General features: G+C 37.5%; 1 protein-coding gene across 1 annotated transcript in view; it reads right to left on the bottom strand.

Annotated features, from left to right (window-relative positions):
- Positions 1-20107, bottom strand: part of CDX1 (caudal type homeobox 1) — a 42070-nt gene extending 21963 nt beyond the window's left edge. Inside the window, exon 1 of the mRNA XM_073621083.1 lies at positions 19513-20107. Within this exon, the coding sequence (XP_073477184.1) occupies positions 19513-19969 (457 nt within the window). The 5' untranslated portion in view covers positions 19970-20107. The remainder of the gene's footprint in view (positions 1-19512) is intronic.
- Between the last annotated feature and the right edge of the window lie 472 nt (positions 20108-20579).

Raw genomic sequence — 20579 nt, 5'->3', positions numbered from 1 at the left:
TGTATGGCTGCCTCAAGCATGAGCAGCAGTAAACATACATTATAACTTCTAAGCCTCTTAGTGAACGGTAATAAAATCAATGCATTGTACTAGAAGTGAATGTAGTTTAGAACTTCATGAAAAGGCAGGTAATTTGCTCAAATCTTGTTAAAGGATTGCAAAGTGGTTCACCATGGAGAACTGATCTAATTGCTTGGGACTGGCAAAGAGGTCATTTGGAACCCTGTATCCCTTCACTTATTGGCTCAGTTCACAGAAAGCATTTCATGGATTTCATTTACTGCCAGAGGGAGTGGGGAATTATGATGTAAAATCCTCCTCACCTTTCAAAGCACAGTGCTATACTTCTGCATTCATTTACAGGGAAGTAATATCACAGAGGTGAGAATCCGGAGAGGGAGAATGAACTCTTATGCTGCCTACACTAGAGATGTGCGTCGTCAATAAATTTGTTTCGTTTCGTTCCGTTTCGTATTAGAATTAATTTGTATTTCGTAAATTCGTGTCTGAAATTTCGTCCGAAATACGAATTTCCGTTCATTAACTTTTCGTAACAATTACGAATGTTCGTTATGAACGAATTTATCATTATGAGGGGCTCCCACCATCCCTGTGCTGTGCGGACTTCCTGGGATTTTAACTTTTAGGTTTGTTAACTTTTCGTAACAATTACGAATGTTCGTTAGGAATTTGGATCCGAAATTCATAAACGAAATTTCGTACAAAATTCGGAAGCATAGCAATTCGTATTTCGGATCCTGTTGGCCCAAAATTCCGAACATGAGAATGCGGTGATGTACAAGACGTAGGACGAGCCGAGAAAAAGGAAGTTCAATAGCCAGTGCAGCTCCTTCTTCTTGATTCCGAGCATGTGTGAATTTTTGTGCGACGGACTTGTGTACATACAATCGGACTTTCCCACAACAAAGTGAAGTTGGTGGAAAATTTGAGAACCTGCTCTCAAACATTTGTGGCCGGAAATTCTGACAGCAAATGTTCAATGGAGCATACACACGGTCGGACTTTTCAACAACAAGCTCACATCCAACATTTCCCGTTGGAAATGTGTACGTGGCATTAAAGTAGTTCACTTTTTGGCTAGTGGATTGCACATATTTGAACATTGGAGCAAAGCTCAGCCTCCACTGGATCAACTTCCAGTCTCCATTCTCCTGAATTGTCATTAGAGCAGAGTAATATTAGCTCATCTAATGGATTTAAAAGCAAAACAATCCTGCATAAAAGGGAGTGATCTGGCTTAGGTGGTCATAGATGGGCAGATGTCCCCAGAAGACAACGGATGGGACTGGACAGACAGGTCCGGTACCATTGAAGAGGGATGGATTGTTTCTTGCCTGTATAGTGATTTCCAATAAGCTGCAAATTCTTCATATGCGACATATGTTCGATGTGAGCTTGTTGTCGGAAAGTCCGACCGTGTGTATGCTCCATCAGACATTTGCTGTCGGATTTTCCGCCAACAAATGTTTGATAGCAGGTTCTCAAATTTTCCGCCAACAAAACTTTGTTGTTGGAAAGTACGATTGTGTGTACACAAGTCTGTGCACAAAAGTTCACGCATGCTCAGAATCAAGTACGATCCGGAAACGCTCAGTCTTGTAAAACTAGCATTCATAATGGAGATATCACATGACTATTGAACTTCCTTTTTATCGGCTCGTCGCACGTGTTGTACGTCACCACGTTCTCATGTTCGGAATTGTTGGCCTATATTTGTGTGACCGTGTGTATGCAAGACAAGTTTGAGCCAACAACCTTCGGACAAAAATCCACGGTTTTGTTCTCCGAAAGTCCGATCATGTGTACGGGGCATAAGACTACCCACAGATAGCATCATAGATAATTGTCATTAAATCTGACTGATAATGAGAATAATTGTAATTTAGCATTCAATTTCATCAAAGGCTGAAGCCCAACTCTAGACTCTGGGCTCTCCTCCCTCTTGTTCATAACCCACACCCTTCCTCCAGGGGAGCACCCCCCAAACCTTTACTAAAAGAAAAAACTGTATGCGTACCTTTTTTTCCAGGCGTCTGTGGTTTGGTCATGTGACATCTCCTCACCCTCTTCTAAATCCAAACATGTGTCAGTTGTAGATGCTGAAGAGAGTAGTGCTACATTATTACTATGCAGCATTCTACTGTGAGCATGGGGTGGTAACTGTGATGCTCTCAGGTTACAAGGTGGTTGAATGACACATTCAGCCTATAAAGTGAGCAGCGCTGGATTGATAAGTGGGTGAATGTGTCAGACACTACATTCTTGTATTTTTTGTCCAAGTTGGGCTTGGGCTTTAATCTTAGTAAAGTCCAGAGTTCCAGAATTCTTAGTCAAGGGCATGCCTATAAAATAGAAGGCCAGGTGACTGCTATGGGGCAGAGAAGCACAAGGCACCTACAGCTGTTTGGCTACACGTTAATATGCAGTTATACAGTTAGCAATAAAATCTGATAAAAATGTTTTGAATAAAATAGACATATACTCTTAATCCTATTGTATTGTATTATAACTGTATTGTCTCCCTTTTATATTGTAAAGCGCTGCGTAAACTGTTGGCGCTATATAAATCCTGAATAATAATAATAATAATAATAATATACATGCTTTGAAAGCAATTTGTGTTCTGTACCACTAGACACACTGGGGTTGATTTACTAACAGAAAATAGGCTGTGCACTTTACAAGGTGCAGTTGCACTCTGCAAGCGCAGTTGCTCCAGAGCTTAGTAAATGAGGTAAGGCTTCACTTTGCAAAGGGTACCCAATCACATGCAAAGAAAATAAAAAAGTACAGCATTTTTGCTTGCATATGATTGGATGATGGAGCTTCTGTTCATTTACTAAGCTCTGGAGCAACTGCTCCTGCAGAGTGCACAGTCTATTTATCATTAGTAAATCAAAGCCACTGCCTCTAAGAAGAACAGAGTGAGAGGTGCTCCACATTGGATAAGCAATGGCACCCCATCAGCCATAGTTATGATCTTATATTTAATATACCAAAATATCCAGCTATGATAGAAGGTTGTCAATTCAATATGATCTGTACCATAGACAGAAGCAGCCTTTTACACCCAGATAAGTCATCAAAGAGGAAGCAGTAAGTACATGTCCTATGTTTTGTCCTCCACACTTTCTCATGCAATCTGATTCCTTATTTTAACTGAACAAGGAAAACCACCTGAATTTAAAATGCAAGAATTGTGTCAAAGATCAAAGCTTTTTCTTTGTGTTCCTCCGCCCTAAAACAGGGCAGGACAAAGCCTGGGAACAAAGATTATGAATCAATGCTCGTGTTCTTCTCCTCCCTCTTCCTGTACAGAAGCCTCTCGGAGTCATGACTTCCTCTGATTTACATCAGAAAAAGGGAGCCAGTAACATTTTCAATTCTTCAAAGGCAACTATATATATATATATAGATATATACAGTATAGATTGTGCCATTACCTGTCCCCTGTGGCCTGTAACTATTGAGCACCTAGTTTGTGACATCGAGTGCATAAAATGGAAGCAGTAGGGTCGATTTACTAAAACTGGAGAGTGCAAAATCTGGTGCAGCTCTGTATAGAAACCAATCCGCTTCCAGTTTTGTTTTGTTTTTTGTCAAAGCTTAATTGAACGAGTTGAAGTTAGAAGCTGATTGACTACCATGCACAGTTGCACCAGATTTTACACTTTCCAGTTTTAGTAAATCAACCCCAGTGTTTTTTTCATGGCGTGAACAGGTGAACTTTTTACAGAATAATACTAATGTTAAATGTTTTGTGGTTAAAAAAAAATGTTAAAAACCTAAATGCATGACATTACTAATGTTGTTTTAAATAAATATACCCAGAAAGGAACCCAAAATAATGTATTTTTTTAAAAGTTAGGCAGTACATTTCTTTATTTAGCTTGACAAAACCCCCTCAGAACTATATATACTGGCCCTCTTATGTAGATGTTCCTTCTCTATACACCTGTTGCATGGCTTGCTTTTGGATGGGCGGTGTTCACTTATTATGATGTAAGCAGTAGTATGGATGTCATAACAGAGGTCAATGCTTAAAGCTGAAATCCAGGCAGATTTCTGTATTAAGTAAAACATCCTTAAATTATTATTATTTTTAATGCAAGCAGCATAAATGCCTACACTTGACCTGGTATCAACCTCATGCAGTTCCAGTACAGCAGAACTCAGCCTGGGACAGGAGGAAATAGTACCGATAGAAGGAGACTCCAGATTGGTAGAGAGATGAGCTAATCAGTCTGCTTCTTCTCCCTCACTGTCCAGTAACAGGCTGGAGGAAGACCTATAACTGTTCTTGAATATGTGGGATGCAAATGAGCAATTGTTATACTATGCAAAATTATAATAACCAGAAAAGGGTATGATCTCAAGTGTATAGTCCAAACAGATGTTTTGTTAGCTAACATCTTTATGGAAAAAATGGATTAAGCCAGCCATTGATGGTTCAAATCTTGGCCGGTTCAGCAGGAACCGTCCGAGATTCAAACCATGTATGGCAGGCTGAATGTACCCAAGTTGGCTGATCGATCGATCAACTTAGGTACAACAAGCCTGCCAGGATTTTACATGCGATTCTTGCTATCAGCTGTTATAACTGCTAGCAAAAATCACTGAGTTGTCCCCGCGGGGACAGCTTCCCTCACCCACTGCCAGGAGAACACAATGACTCAACAGGAGGGATTTCCCCCATAAAACTTGACTGTTTTAATGGGGGAATGGAGTTATTTTATTTCCTGCAACCGAAAATCACTCCATCTTTGGCCAGCTTAAGACAAGTTTCAAAACTTGCCATCCCCCTTTCTCCAATATGTCTGTGGTGGTCTCTTACTGAACTTCCTTCCTCCTCACTGCATAGGCCTAAACTTGAATGCATGGCCAAGTTGAGCAAACTATTTTGGCAAGGTGTGATCAAACAGACTCGGCCTGCTTGTTGTATCTGGGCACCTTCATTTCTTCAGGTAATGCTCAGACTGGGTTTAATTTTAGATTGCTGACTTTTTATGTGCAAATATGCAGTGCTCAGTACTACATATGACCTCAAAGAAGAGATTCTGTGTTTTCTTTAAAGACCCATTCAGATTAAAACAAAATGCTTTTTTTTAAAAAAAAAATATTTGGCTGTGTATTTAAACCAAACACAGGTTTGCCGAGGTAAACAATTTACTCTAATAAAGCTCTGTGGCTAGAAAGGATCTGGTTGTTAGGAACTTGATCCTTGAATAGCTCTCTTTGGAGAAGGGTGCTGCCCTGTAGACTGTATTAGGGTACTATATGGTACATTCATGGTAGGATCTCACAGTACTAGGTCATTAGTGTTCAGCTTCATTTGCAGGTAGGTTATTAGGCATATACCGGTACATTTATCCAACTGATATATTGCAATGCAGACACCAGTGGGGTTTCCATACGTGCTACATTTGAGATATAAATGCAGTATCATGCAACAATATTTAGGTATATATATATATATATTTATATAGTGATCCTAAAATTACATTGGTCGTTTCAACCAGTCTTACCTAGAATTATGTATTATGAGGTCCATCTTACTAGACTCAACCATATTAAGCTTGTGGGCTCACCTTACCTTGTAACATTTTCCTGGGTCTGTAGAGTAGGCACCTCCACGTGCAAATATAAACCAATGCTTCCATAGTCAATATTGTGGCTCACATTTTCTCACACCTTCCTGTTGACCATTAGATGCAGTGGGTTGTCTCACTGGCCAATAGGAAGGGGTGGAGGCAAACACCAGGCCAGAACTTGACAGTAGAAGTTGTGGTTGATATTTGCATAACAAAGCGCTTAAGATTTTGGGGCTTCGAGGGTACTCTGAAGATGAATAGCGTTGCCTGCGCTATGAACCTGGGAACAGTTTATGAGGTAAAAAGAACTTAAAAGGTTTCTTTAACATTCACACATATATAATTGTAATAATTGTAGTACTGATAGCTCAAAATCTAACTATGTATTGTCAGCATATAGAATACAGTATACAATCACATTAAAAAATGAAGTTATATTGCAGAATCTGGACCTTTCCTCATATGGTATGAAACATGACCAACCCAGATTTATTTTGTTCTATGTATAAATGTACTATAATTCTACATTATAGTTCAGGTCAGGAAACATGTTTTTGCATTACATATCCAAACTGTTTAGGAGAATTTTATATTTTATATAAGGAACATTATTTTTCATAACCCACATACATTTTTACTAATAATGAAAGTTATTTTGCATCAGACACTGAAATAACTTTTTTTCACACAATAAAGGAAACCTATATTGAAAGAATTATAAAGGCTGCAATTGCTGATCTCATATTGAATACCTGGCTGTCAAGCTGATTAGTATGGACATTATTCGGACTTCACTCTGTCATTGGCTGTTCTGAGTCAGAAGGGTTGATTTACTAAAGCCAAATAAACAGTGCAATTTGCAAAGCACAGTTGCACTCTACAAGTGCAGTTTCTCAAGAGTTTAGTAAATGAGGTAAAGCTTCACTTTGAAAAGAATATCCAATGACGTGGAAGGAAAATTTAAAAAAAAAGACCAGCACAATTTTGCTTGCACATGATTGGATAGTGGAAGTCAGCAGAGCTTCTATTCATTTACTAAGCTCTGGAGTAAAGTGTACAGTCTTTTTGTCTTTAGTAAATCAACCCCAGCCCCCCAACCTCAAAGGAGGTCATCAGTGGTAATCTGTGTATTTCTCCCAATAGATATTTACTTTAGTGTCACAGTCAGGTTTTTTGGTTAGTTTTGAATAGACTAGGGAATAGTTAAAGTGGGAGTAAACTCTCATACATGAATTTTACCTATAGGTAAGCCTATAAAAAGGTGCACCGTTTAGGAGATATTTACTGGACATGCAGCAGGTGACGTCACCAGCGCATGCGCTCTGAAAGAACAGCCGCCCGGCTGTTCCTTCAGAGTCTTGTGTCATAAATGGCGGCTCCCATGCGCATGTGCAGAAGTGACGTCATCAAAGCTCCGACCCCTCACACAGCCGGGGTCCGTGAACCCGGAAGAAAGACCGGGTGAAGATGTTAGCCCTGTCAGCGGTGACAGCTCACCGCTGGCAGGGCTTTGTTCTAAGGTACGTTTTACATAATGTGCTAGTATGCGATGCATACTAGCCTATTTTAACTTTGCCTTGTAGATTAAAAAATAAAAATCGCCGCTTTAAGACCCCTGGCAGATTTTTTTTTTTTTATGTCCCGAAGGGGAGATTTTCTTTCACTTTCTGTCCCAGAGACACAGCATGAGGTCAGAAAAGATCTGTTCAAAGCAGTGGCAAATTCCCTTCTTGGACTGTTGTCACCAAAACAGGTGTACCCACTGGAATATTTCCCTTTACCCTCTGTTCCTGTGGCAACTCAGACCCATACCTCCCAACTTGCTAAAATGGGGAAAAAAAGGATACCCTTTAATACAGAGTGTGCTTAGACAAAGGACATACCCCCATTTATGTGGTCATTAAAGAATTACTTAGCAAAAATGATTGCCTAAACCCAAAAGTACCTTTTTCTATCACTATGTTTTTTTACACTGGCTTTTTAAAAACATATTGTTATAATATTGTATGATGTGTTTAGTGAAGGGTAACACTTTTGGTAGTTAAATGTTTATTATTTATTATAGAGACCTACACATCTGTCCAAAATGAGGGACAACTGAAAAGGAGACAGATGGATTTGGTTCCAAAAGAGGGATAGTCCTTCCAAATAAGGGACAGTTGGGAGCTATGTTTTGGATTTTCCATCACTTTCTGTACAGGAGACAATGGTCACCAGGACCCACAGTGAGAGTGAATCTTCCCAAAAAGGACACAGACAATGGTTTGGCCGTGGACACACAAAAGGTTTGGGCTTCAATGCAAAAATAAAAGTTAAGCGCCCAATATGCAGGAGACAGGATTGGTGGGAACATACCCTATCAAAAACATGAATTGTCTTATGTCTATGTCTCATTTAGCCTACAAAAAAATTACTGCCAAATGCATGATAATGAATCAAGCAATTATTTTTGCCATTTGAGCTGGGTTGTTTTTTTAACATGTTATGGCCCTTTTTTTTTTTATCTTGGGTTATCTCAAGCAGAATTGAAAAAGTTTACAAGACCTTGTTTGACACTACAAAGGAAAAGGTAACGATTTGCAAAGACAATAGCTCTGTAGAGTTGAAAGGGTTAATCTAGTACTCTTTTTCAAATGCTGCCCAGGTAGCCTTTGAACTGCAGATTGCAAACATGCTTATTTTGTTTTTCATGCAGAGTTACTTCCACTTTCTTTGGAGGGAACAGCTTCCAGTATCCTCTTGCTTTAACTTCTAACCCTTGCACTTGTCAGAGGGTCAATTGTATGATTCTTTATAAGAGGACAGGTGAAACCACTTGGCATAGACTGTGTGGAAAGGTGGAAAGATTCAAGTGGTTACATTTAAGATGTAAATGTCACAATTACATTCAACACAGAATACGGCAACCTAAAGGCACTCACAGTGGTATTTAGATCTGAGCACTTGTTTCAATCAGCCAAATATGTATGTGGGTTCCATTAGAGGAGGTTGGGGAACATTAGACATTGCTGGTACTCTCTTGTCCTAAAAATAGTGAACCCCTGTGAAAGCCTAACCCAGCTGATTGATTGAGAATTATGAGAAATAGTATGTGTGGCAAGCAGTGGCGGCTGGTTTGCTCCTTTGGGGGGGAACAAACAATCCACCCACCGCAGACCCCCCCCTCTAGTCGGGTCATGGACAGCACTGAAGCCTCCACCCGTTCGGCCAGCCGGGTCACGGGCGGCACCCCCTATCAACCAGCCAGTAAGTCAGGGGCAGCACTCGCACCATCTTGCTGGCAGCGCTCCGGGCGGCGACGGGGGCTTCTCTCCAGGCTGCGGGCAGGTCTAGGTTCCCCAGCCTCTCCTCCCTGCTCCTCCTGGTGGCCAATCGGATCACATCTCCTTCGGGCCATTCGAGTGACAGGTCTCATGACCCACTTCCTGATTGGCTGGGAGGAGGATCAGTGTAAAAATAGCGAATATTCATTCGCTATTGTCACAACTATTGACCACCCTTTTTTGAAGCCTTTTAGAGCCTCTGGCTCTAATCACTTGCTTTAAAAAAACACACCCCAGCCATTGGAATCTAACACCATATATGATCTACATACAGGGCGCCGGACGCATGGATAGGGGGGCGGTGCCTGTACGCCCCTTATGGATGGGCCGCCACTGGTGGCAAGGTATGAAAGTGTGCACAGACATACAGTCATTTTTCAGTCTTAATTGAACTGCTCAGGGCAAAATCAATGCTTTGAATTTAATTAAACTAACCTCTTGCCTATCAGCCTCCATACTGCTGCTTGTACATCTAGGTCTCCCTGAGCTACTATGTGCCAGCTTATATCTATATGAGGAAATCTGTATACAGCAAGATGCTGGTTTATTGTCCCCTGTTGGCATTTTCAAAAGGTGCAGTAGATACTGAAGTAACTGCATTGTATTATATTATCTTACCTTGAACACTCAGTTATGAGCTAACAATATCATAATATATATGTATATGGTCCCTGACCAAACTGTCCAAATTGTGCTGGGAAGAAAGAGAAGTCTATGGGGTTCTACTGCACATGCATATATATCAGAATGAAGAAACCTGCATGTAAGCATTGCAGTGGAACTTAGCAGTGAGAACTCAGTAGGTATGGATCTTTGAGCTAAGGAAAGTGTGCTAGTCCTGCTCAAAGGTGTGGGAGAAAAAAGGCTACAGAACTTTGAAAGTTTCCAGACCCTTTAGGCTACTACTAGGAATGGGATGACATTGTTTTTAGGACAGATCATGTGATAATCTCATGTCTTTGAGTCATCAAAGATGACAACTATCGGCTGCAGTCAGGGGGACTATTTATCAGGCAGGTTACAAAAACTGTGTAATAAAATAGTGTTTCTCTAATCACTGTGACAAAAAAAAGCAAACAAAAAAAAAAAAAACACAAAAAATATTATATATGCACATTACAGAAAAAAATCTATATAAATTCCACTATTTACCAAGTGTCATATACATAAAAATCAGTATATTTAAAATGATTTCCGTCCCAAACTCCTTATGTGAAGTAATGTTGTGCACATCCAGAAATATCCTGAATCCTTTGGACATTCACCAGTGTGAATAAAAAAAAAAAAAGTCTTTAACAGGTGCACGAATTTCCAAGCGTTCTCTCCACTTTTCTCCACCACATGCTGTTGAAGGTGTACCCTCACCTTCATGGGTGGACCTCACACTAAATAAGAGGTCTAATATAGCTTTCTATCAGGTTTCAATTATCATCCACAGTAGCAGCGTAGGAAATTCATTTTAGGGTCACTTTTGATATTGCTTCATATAAGGAGTTTTTGACTGAAATAATTTTAGATGTTCTGATTTTTATGTGTATGACACTTCATAAATAGTGAAATTTATATAGAAAATGTAAAAATTCTGCACTTTACATATATAGTATTTTTTTGTGTTTTTTTTTTAATTATTATTCTTTTTATTTTACTTTATGTCACTGTGGGGTTGATTTACTAAAACTGGAGAGTGCAAAATCTGGTGAAACTGTGTCTAGTTGCCGATCAGCTAATAACTTCAGCTTGTTCAATTAAGCTTAAACTTTGAAAAAAAAGCTTCAAAAAAACCTGGAAGCTGATTGGCTTCTGTTCAGAATTGCACCAGTTTTAGTAAATCAACCCCAGTAATTAGAGAAAAGTGCAACACCATTGTATTACACATATTGATTTTGAGTTGGTAATTAAACAGGGGGTGAGAGCGTTTTTTCCTTAGGCTATATCCATTTGAAAGGATTGGAGCAGCACAGGGACATATTTGCACTATACAGTTTACAAAATCTGCCTTTATTGGTCCCATATGACATATGTCTCTACAGTGGCGTCTTGTCTGTGCTCATGCCCCCCCAGCATTATTTGGATTTCCCGCCCTAAATGGAATTGGACCATTAATGTCTAGCTCTCCCCCTGTATAATTAGTCAGTCTTAAGGCTGCCACAGATGGCTCAAATGTTGCCTGATTCCTGCCGAGTTGGCTGAGATTCAAGCTGTTGGTGGCCATATCTGTACCACCTTGCTTGACAAAAGTTGTTGCGTTTTCAATTAACTTTTGTTGAGGGAACCAACAGAAAAATTGTCAGCCAAAGTGACTACATCCAATCAGATGCAGTCACTGTTTGGGTATTTTGACAGCTGAGGGAGCTGGCTGGCTGTAAGAATACAATAAGCTCGCATGAGATGGAGGGATCTATGAGATTTCTTTTGTTCAGCCATTTCTGTTGTTCATCCAGAACACAAAACAAGAACAATCTACACGTATATTGATAGTTGTAGACTCTTCATCACATATATTTCTTTCCAATTATATATTGATCTGGTGGGGAAATTTTTAATACTGATTATCTGCAAAGAAGAATTGGACTGCACTTTTAATCTGTGTTTTGGTGCCGTGTGTAAAAAAAAAAAAAAAATCTTGCAAGTTGCATAATCAGTGCAGTTTCCATCAAAACTCATCTTCCATAGGGATGAATGATAATGCATGTAAAACGTGCTTGAAATGTACAGTACTGAGACTGCAGTGAATGAAAAGTACAGTGTTGTGAATGTTTTTTATAGGGGTGCGGTCTTCTATCAACAGGTTTTTTTTTTATTTTTGATGATAAAGGATAAAACCCTAAACATCTAGAGTATAATTTACAGACCATAGCCCTCAACAATAATATCCAACATTGACTATCTTTGGTGTATACCAGGTTCTTCATTACATTAAAACTATGTTCACTGACCCAGAAAAATTACTTCAACCAACCGAACACAAGAAATAATTAAATAAATAGAATTTCCCCTAAATAAATTAACTTACAATGTAATATCTATATAAAAGAATAAAGTTCAGTTTATGCTGGCGTTAGTTAGTATTATATTTCTAACTTTGACAAAATGTTAAAGCCAGTAGTAGAAGTAGGAGGCAGTAATTTATGAATACCTATTAACGTCATGATGAGGCAAAATACATTCATAATAATCTAAAAGTATGGTATGACAATAAATTAGAGCTTATAACCAAAAGGAAATAAAATATTTGATTTAGTCAAACTGTAATAACATTTGAAAATAAAAAGTTATAAATATTAATAAATACTCAGTAAGAAACAAATCCTAACCAAATCTAGCAAACTCACATGGCATATTTGTATATTGAAAACATATTTTCTAGTCTTTCTCAATACATATTTATTTTGTTGTTAAGTTAATATTTAAGGATCCAAAACAATTTACTTCTAAAATAAATAATTTTAATCTTAATGATCTTTTTAACTAATCCATATATTTAAGGTATGTCCGCAGTTCCGTTTAGTGGTGTGGAGCTTGGGGTTGCATGAATGTCCAGCCACAGTTGCAATGTGTTATTGTTTTTACTATGCAGTGTTTGGTCAAATTAATATTTCTAACATGTGTTTTTATGTCCACCACACAGAATTTTTTATATATATCCACCCTATGAGCTCCTGTTCCCTGAAGAAGCCAATGTTTTGGCGAAACATGTAGGAAAATGAGCCCCCCCTCCTTCAACGGCCATTTGCCATCTGGCCCACTTGACCATTCTTAGGGTCACTTACAGTACATGTATCCACAAAATTTGTATAATTACTGTATGAATTGTTTATAATGTACATTGTATTTATGATAGACTATTAATAAAATTTGTAATTTTAGTATTTTTTGTTTTATCTTTTCTTCTCTAATCTTCCTGACCCTAGCACCGCTATAATCCCTTGTCCACACACCCATTTAACGTTTTATATATTTAAATAAGCAAAATAAAATTAAATTGCTGCCTTTTCGAATTAATTTCTATTTTTCTCCCAAATGCATCAAGTAAGCTTCATATTTATTTGTAACAATATAAGGTACTCCATTTACAAGCTTGCTTTTGCTTTATTAGTTATTTTAATAGAGTAGAACTAATAAAACCTATATCACCATGTATCCTTCAGAAATGGGTCCTAAAAAGTTTATTAAATAGAATCTAGTAATTTTTTAACAACATTGAGCATGCAGCACCAACTAGAATGCACTAAGGCTTACTATAAGCACAAGACAGTGTCCAGGACTCTGGACAATCCCTTGGATAAAAATTATTACAATTGAAAGATTGTTCTATAAATAATAGCTTTTTGTTCTCCTCCAAAAAAGTTCAAAAGGGATCATATTGACAGTATGCTTGCGGGTACAGAAAGGAAGTATGTATTTTATATTCATTTATATTTCAGTAACAAAATAGACATGCAAGAAGACTGTTGGTAACTGAAACTTCCATCTCTACAAAATACAAATTTTACCCACATTCGTCTATGAAAGATTGTCTTTACATGGGTGAACATTCTGCAAACCCTTATTTTAAGTCTATGACTAAAGCCTAGTACACATGTTAAGTTTTTTATTTAAAGTTCAACCTAGCGGGCTAAATGAAAAAAAAACAGGGGCTGCCGTACTAACTATGCGGTGTTAGTGCGGGGATTTCCCCCCCCCCCACTGCTGTGCTATTGTGTTCTGACAAGGGGACTGCCAGCCCTCTCCCCTCACCCTCCAGAACACAATGATCAGCGCTCACAGCCGGCGCTGATTGGCTGCTGGGCGAGTGCTGGTATTCCAGCATGCCCGTTCGACTGAAGCCAATTGTGAGACCGGCTTCTGTCGGACAGTTGGCTGTACACACTGTCCGAATATTCAGATCATGCGTACTTAGCATAAATGTTTAGGAAATGGTGCTTCATATAAAGCTAGAGTACATATACATGGGCATTCATCTAGATTAATGATTCCTATCCCATCAATATTGTTCTACCCAAATAAGGCTGGTTCTGAGCTTATTTGAGCATCTGGGCTCATCCAATAATAGTCTGTAGGTCTATGCACAAATTAAAGAAAAAAAGACCACCAAAGTAGTAAACAGCTTCATCTATTTTTACTGTTTTAATAGAAGGAAGATAGCATGCAAAATCAGTCAATTTGACCAAATAGTCAAGAAATATCTCTTTGCTACTTTTCCGTATGACCTCTTAAGGTCCTGCATAGCCATCACAATATTGTGAATGGGTAGCCATAATTTTGTTAGTACTATTTGTCCATCAATGCTGTACAACACAATGAATAAAACAATTGGGAAGGTACAAACCTTTGTTTCAGAATAGTATAGATATAGTGTGCCACCCATTCACTAGAAACTTCTTAATTAGATTGTATTACTGGTACTCTAAACAATTCATCCAAAGCCTCATTCTTTCTCTTTTAGGTTAACTTTGTTTACAGAACTATTGTTGACCGCCACTTAAAACTATAGAGTCTTTCAAAAATGGAGACAATACATTTAAGGTCTCATTGATACATAAATTACCTATAAATAGTTTTGTGACAACAACCAAAAAACAAACAGGCAAGAATAAAAAGTCTGAAGATATTTTAGTTTTGAAATATGACCCTAATGCCATATCACTAATATCATGAATAGGCATACCTAAATCTTTCCGTTCCTAGTGTCTTCAGTAGATTACGACCTCCCAAGACTGATATGTTTTATCATATACATAGTATGCATTATTGCTAAATAATCTGTGTATGCATAATAAGAGCACATAATCATATTACTACTAGCAGTCACATTAAACAATCAACAATGAACTGAGATATTTTGTTACATATAAAGCTAGAGTCACAGTATTGTAAAACATCTTAATCACAAAACTCATTTATGCATCTCTAGACAATTAATTAGGAGATAAGTTACCAATTTTTATTTTGTTTTTTGTTTTTTTACACGTTGAATTAGGAACCCTGCTGTTTCTGGAAAATTCAGAGAATTATCCAATATGGCTACACTCATAAAAAATGTACTAGTATATAATTAAAAAACCCAGCAGATCAGCCTTTCTCAACTGTATCAACAGTGAGGAACCCTTAAATGAAAGTTCAGATCTCAGGAAAATCCTGTTAAAAATGATTATATCTACAGCTCATGGTGCTTAACCCACACCACATTAGTGGTCAATGTGACAAAGACCACCTTACACTCATTGTCAGTGGAAAGGTTGCTCTGTTACATTAGTGGTGAGAAAATGGCCATTACAAAGGTGGTCAATGCAAAAAAAAAAAAAAAAAAAAGTTGCCCTACAAACAGCTAACATGGTCCACGTTAGCTTAACTTAGAAATTAGAGCAGACACTCTACTGTTCCAATGATTCTGAGGAAACCCTGGGGTTCCAAGGAATCCAGTCTGATAAAAGCTGGTCTAGATGTTCAAGTATAGAATGCCTCTATATACCTACAGGTGCGGTTCCCCCTGTTTGCACTAATTTAAACTAGATAGATACAATATTATTTAATACCGATATCCAATAAAATGGACATTTAGAGCTACAAGACCTTTTGGATCCGAAAACAATTGTGGTCTTCAGTCTTGAGAAAAGGGTTAGGCTTCAGGGAATAGCCAATACTGGTGATGGTTTGGGTTTGTACCTAAGCTGGTGTACTTGAGGTAGGAAATGTAATATTGTATATTTCTTTGCTTCAAAGACTACCAGCAGTTTTTTTTTTTGGCGGTGTGGTACCATATGATTATAGAATGCACAAAAGTCTGGAATAGTTTGTGGATTGAAAATATATAGTGTTCGGCGATACTTTACATACATGAGAGTGGGAGCTTTATTTCCAGTTCCACTTTACTTTTACTGCAAAGATTCCCACTAAAGATAGCTAGTAAAAGTATTCTAATAAAATAATGTATATTATTTTGATCTACAGAGTTACCGTTCATCCTTGAATATTTATTGGTGGAATAGAAGCACACTCTATACCAATATTCATCACCATCAATACCTACAGAAGTATAATATAAAAAATGCAATAGTAAAAATAATTTGTATTATTATAATAATAACTATAATAATAATTCAGAATCTGAATACTTTATTAATCCCAAAGGGGAAATTGTTACATCCCAAAGGGAAATTATTATTTCCCTAATTTGTATATATATTAATAATATTAATAGTAAAAACAATAGTACAAAGAATTATTATTATTATTATTTTGCTAATGAGAATAATACGTATTATTATTTGCTATTGGTATTACAACTGCTATTATAAATATTTTTTTTTTCACAATAAAGATTTATTGTAATAAACAAAATAATTAACATGTTGGATATCATATTTGATTTTTAACATGAAAACAAATATAAATATTATATTTTCCACATCATAGATGTTATGTAGGGTTGTCCCTGGATTTGAATACTAATCATCTAGTTATTTTTATTAATTCTGTTAACAATACTTTTTAATTTTAAATTCTGTACTCACTAGCTTTTGTTGTTATTACTACTAGTATAAATATTACATTTTAAAACAAGGGCAGCACAGTGGCTAAGTGGTTAGCACTCCTACCGAGCAGCATTAGGGCTGTTGTTTTGTATCCCAATTACGACACTACCTGCACGGAGCTTGCATGCTTTCCCTGTGGCTGCGTGGGTTTTCTCCCACACTCCAAAGACATGCTGGTAGGTTAATTGGCTAGCGTCTGAATTGGCCCTAGTGTGTGTATGTATAAATGTGAGTTAGGGACCTTAGATTGTAAGCTCCTCGAGGGCAGGGACTGATGTGCATGTCTAATAAATATGTACAGCACTACAAAAATTTATGGCGCTATATAAGTACCTGTAATAAATAAATAAACCTCCTGAAGGAGTGAGAATGTATCCTTGGTTTTAAATACTTAATAACAAAATTTTTTATACCACATTGTGTTGTTATTGTTTGATAATGATAATGAAAATCATAAAAAAATATTTTTAAAATGTGAAACGAAAATGTTTTCTTGTGCCGAACAAATACATCTGCCACAATGGAAAATATCTTTATCACTTTAGCAAGAGTGTCCCTTATAATTATTTTAAAATGCTGGCCACTATGTTTTTACTATTGCCACTGGTTTTGTATATTTGACTATTGACATGATATTAAATATGCATCTGTGTATGCATACATAATGTAAATAAAACGCAAGATGGGCCATGTGTAACGCACAACATTATAAACCGGGGTTGAAGTTCATATTTGCTGACAGAACAGACAACTTGAGAAAAATATGTTGAAGAATTGAGCAAGAGTTAGAATGATACTGAGATACAATAAACTACGATTATTTTAGCTGCATACGATATATCTTTTCGTCTTTTAGTTATTGTAAAATATTTACATTTCATACATCACAGAATATTGACTTTAATATGGGGTAAAGCAAACCCGTGTAGTACACAGGAAGACACTGCAGAAGTTGCTTTTATGTTTGAAATCCACAACACCATTGCTAATAAATCAGCAGTGGAAAAATTCACTGTTTTGCCTCCTTTGCGTAAACCTCTGACATTTTGGGTGAGAATATTTTAGAGACACAATTAAAATTTGAGCTCTTGATACTTATTATTATTCGACATGGATGAGCCTGGAAAAAAATGAATTTACGTTGTAAGGTTAATCCAGCCGCTGACGCATATGATAGCAGATTGTTATTGTATCCAGTATGTGAACTGCCTCATGTTCAGGGGCTCATTTGTTTTTGATCTCTTGATTCTCTCTAATGTCCCGTACACACAATCTGAAAATCGGACGACAGATCGTCCGTTTTTTGTTTTTTTTTGCATGATAGTCGTATATATCGAACCTGAAGAGTTTACTAAAGTAACGTAAATTCTCGCACGACAGAATAAAAAATCGGAAGTGATATGTTGTAGTGTATTTGTATTGTATTTTCAGACTGTACTGATTAAACTAACATCATACAATCTGCTATCGTACGAGAAAAAATTTCCTGTTTGTCCGATTGGATAATATCGGATGAACTATTGTGATCGGCTCTCGAAAGCTTTGTACTAATGATCCGATTATCATACGATCGCGTCGAAAGCACTATTTTTCGTCCGATTTTCAGATCGTGTGTACATGCTGCTGACGTATTACTGTCAGCTGACCAAGTAAAGCATTTTATTGGCAATATTGGATATTGGTGACCCAACAATCTCTATAGAAAAGCGTGGTTAATCATGCCTTGATCCCATTTATACTAGACCAAAAACAGTCTGGGTCTGCTGAGGGACTATAGCCAACAAAAAAGGGTTTATTAAATAATTCTTGCTCTTCGTATTAATCTGTGTTTCTTTCTATGGTTTACAGGAGAATTAGTAGTACGTTAAAGAGAAAATTAGTAGATTAGTAGTAAAAAACAGCAGATTTAGTAGTAAATTAATGAGAAAAAAAGGTTGAACCATATCTGCAGTTTTCCAATAATCTCACTGTGAGCTTACATTTTAAAAACAGTGCCGCATTGCAAGTTATAACCATAGGACATTTTTACTCATAGTTCCATCTTGCAAGCTATAACTGGAAAAATTCCTAACGTGCACCAATAGGTGGATGAATGTGGCTAATATCCGTGATTCATTTCTGAACATATCATATGATCATATCCCTTCATGTATGGCCAGCTGTAACACAATGACAAATGGCTACCTTTCATAGCAATTTTGTATAGGAAGCTACCGGTATGTCTCCTTCCTGCTGAGTTGCATCAACTTGTAGTAGGTATAAAATGAAACCATGCTCCTGCATTGCCCTTTACCCATTTTTGTTTATTACACCATGGCCAGAACTTAGCAATTATAGTTGTTTTCCATTCATAAACATTATATAAGGTTCAATGTGAAAAAAAATATTTGCAAATTTAAAAAAAAAAAAACTGTTTATGCTAAATAGGTTGCGTCATCCCGAGAAGCAGTGCCTGTAAATTTTTGGTCTATTGCACGGTATTTTTTTGTCAGATTAATCCAGTGGAGACACGCTCACGTGTCTAAAATACATCTAAACACTATTGCATTAATTTATTAATGCATGTTTAACACATTAAACTTATTGAGTTGTAAGATCTATATGCCTAAAATTTTAAGAATGCATGTAAGTGAACATAATAGTAAAAATAAGTATGTAAGTCAACAATACTAATAAAAATAATTATAGTAAACACATTAGGTAACAATTTTTCCTAAAAAGTTTCACCCTGGTGAAAAAACAAGCTGATAAATGATGAGCAAATGATGAGCAATGCTTAAGTCTTGCCCCTTGGTACTGCCATTGAGTATACCTGGCTTGCTAATAATGTATGAAATGGCTGCAGGATGCAACCTTTAAGCCTGCTATGGTACAAGATTGTAATAGGCACAGTAAGAAATACAACAACCCGATTAAATGATATAACATTTTTTTAAAAACTGTAAGCGCTTTAAGAACTATTGATAGATAGACAACATGAAAACCTATGCTCCATGCCAAAATGTATGCTCTTATTCACAGTCAGTATTGTATTCTACTTACCACTGGTAGGGTTGTTGACTGGTACTCCACTGCGCCTCATCCAGTCATAAGGATTGCGCCTTTGAGAGTTAGGAGACAAGGGTGGCACTGAGCTGTTGATGGCAGGTGGTAAGAGTCCAGAGCCCGGTGGCTGAACAGGATTAAAATCTGTAGGGCTGAAACCAATCTGGCCTGGGTTAGCTGAGGATGGAGCAGGTCCTGGTGGATAGGAGTGCCAATCCTCTCTGCTTGGAGCATAGGGAGAACCCCAGGTGCCGGTAGGCTGCCCATGATGTGGGTCGCTGTTAATTCCAGGAACATGATGATAGCTTGCAAAATCTGAATACTGTGCTGGACCTGGGACATAGTTTTGGTGGTTGAGGTTCAGGCCAGGATGCCTTACAGGATTGGGGTACATATTGGTTTCCTTATCAAAAAGATAACCCACATAAATTTTTCCCAATGGGTCCACTGCCATAATGTGTTTGCTTGGCCAGCTGTCTCTTCTCTCCTGGAGTTTTCTTCAACTCTGCTTCACTTCTTCCTGGTTCACGGCTGTTCCCTTCACCTTCCTTGGCAGCTGACTAGCTATCACTTTGATAGGCACCTCCCTGTCTAAAGCCTTTTATTGGGCCAGTAGGCATACAATTTGCATTGAAAGACAGCTTTGCATTTCAAAGAGACTCAAGTGCAAGAATCAAAGTGGAAGCCACTAGGTGAATTCAAATGGTACAAATTGCTTAACAGATAGCCCTGGTGTGTCACTGTGTGTATGTCTCCAGGAAAAACTACAAAACTTCAAACTTAATTAACAAACCAAAGCACTTTCAGTTCAACTCAAACACTGAAAACGTTTTAAAGACCTTCCAAAGTTCACTGCGGCTGCTAGTAGACAGCATTACAGGTGTATACTCATTGCTTGTGAAGGAAGTTGCTAATTACCTGTAGCAACTTCTATAAAGTAAATGTGTATTTTCGTATAATTAAATGTGTAGAGCAAATTAATTGAAATCTTTTGTTGATTTATTTAAACCTGTAGAGAGAAGATTGTTTTGACAGGTTACTTATGTGAGCCCCGTGTTGACTCC

The sequence above is a fragment of the Aquarana catesbeiana genome, linkage group LG03 (assembly GCF_042186555.1).
Source record: "Aquarana catesbeiana isolate 2022-GZ linkage group LG03, ASM4218655v1, whole genome shotgun sequence".
NCBI classification, from domain to species: Eukaryota; Metazoa; Chordata; class Amphibia; order Anura; family Ranidae; genus Aquarana; species Aquarana catesbeiana.
The sequence above is the reverse complement of the archived record's forward strand: the minus strand, read 5'-3'. Positions and strand labels throughout refer to the sequence as shown.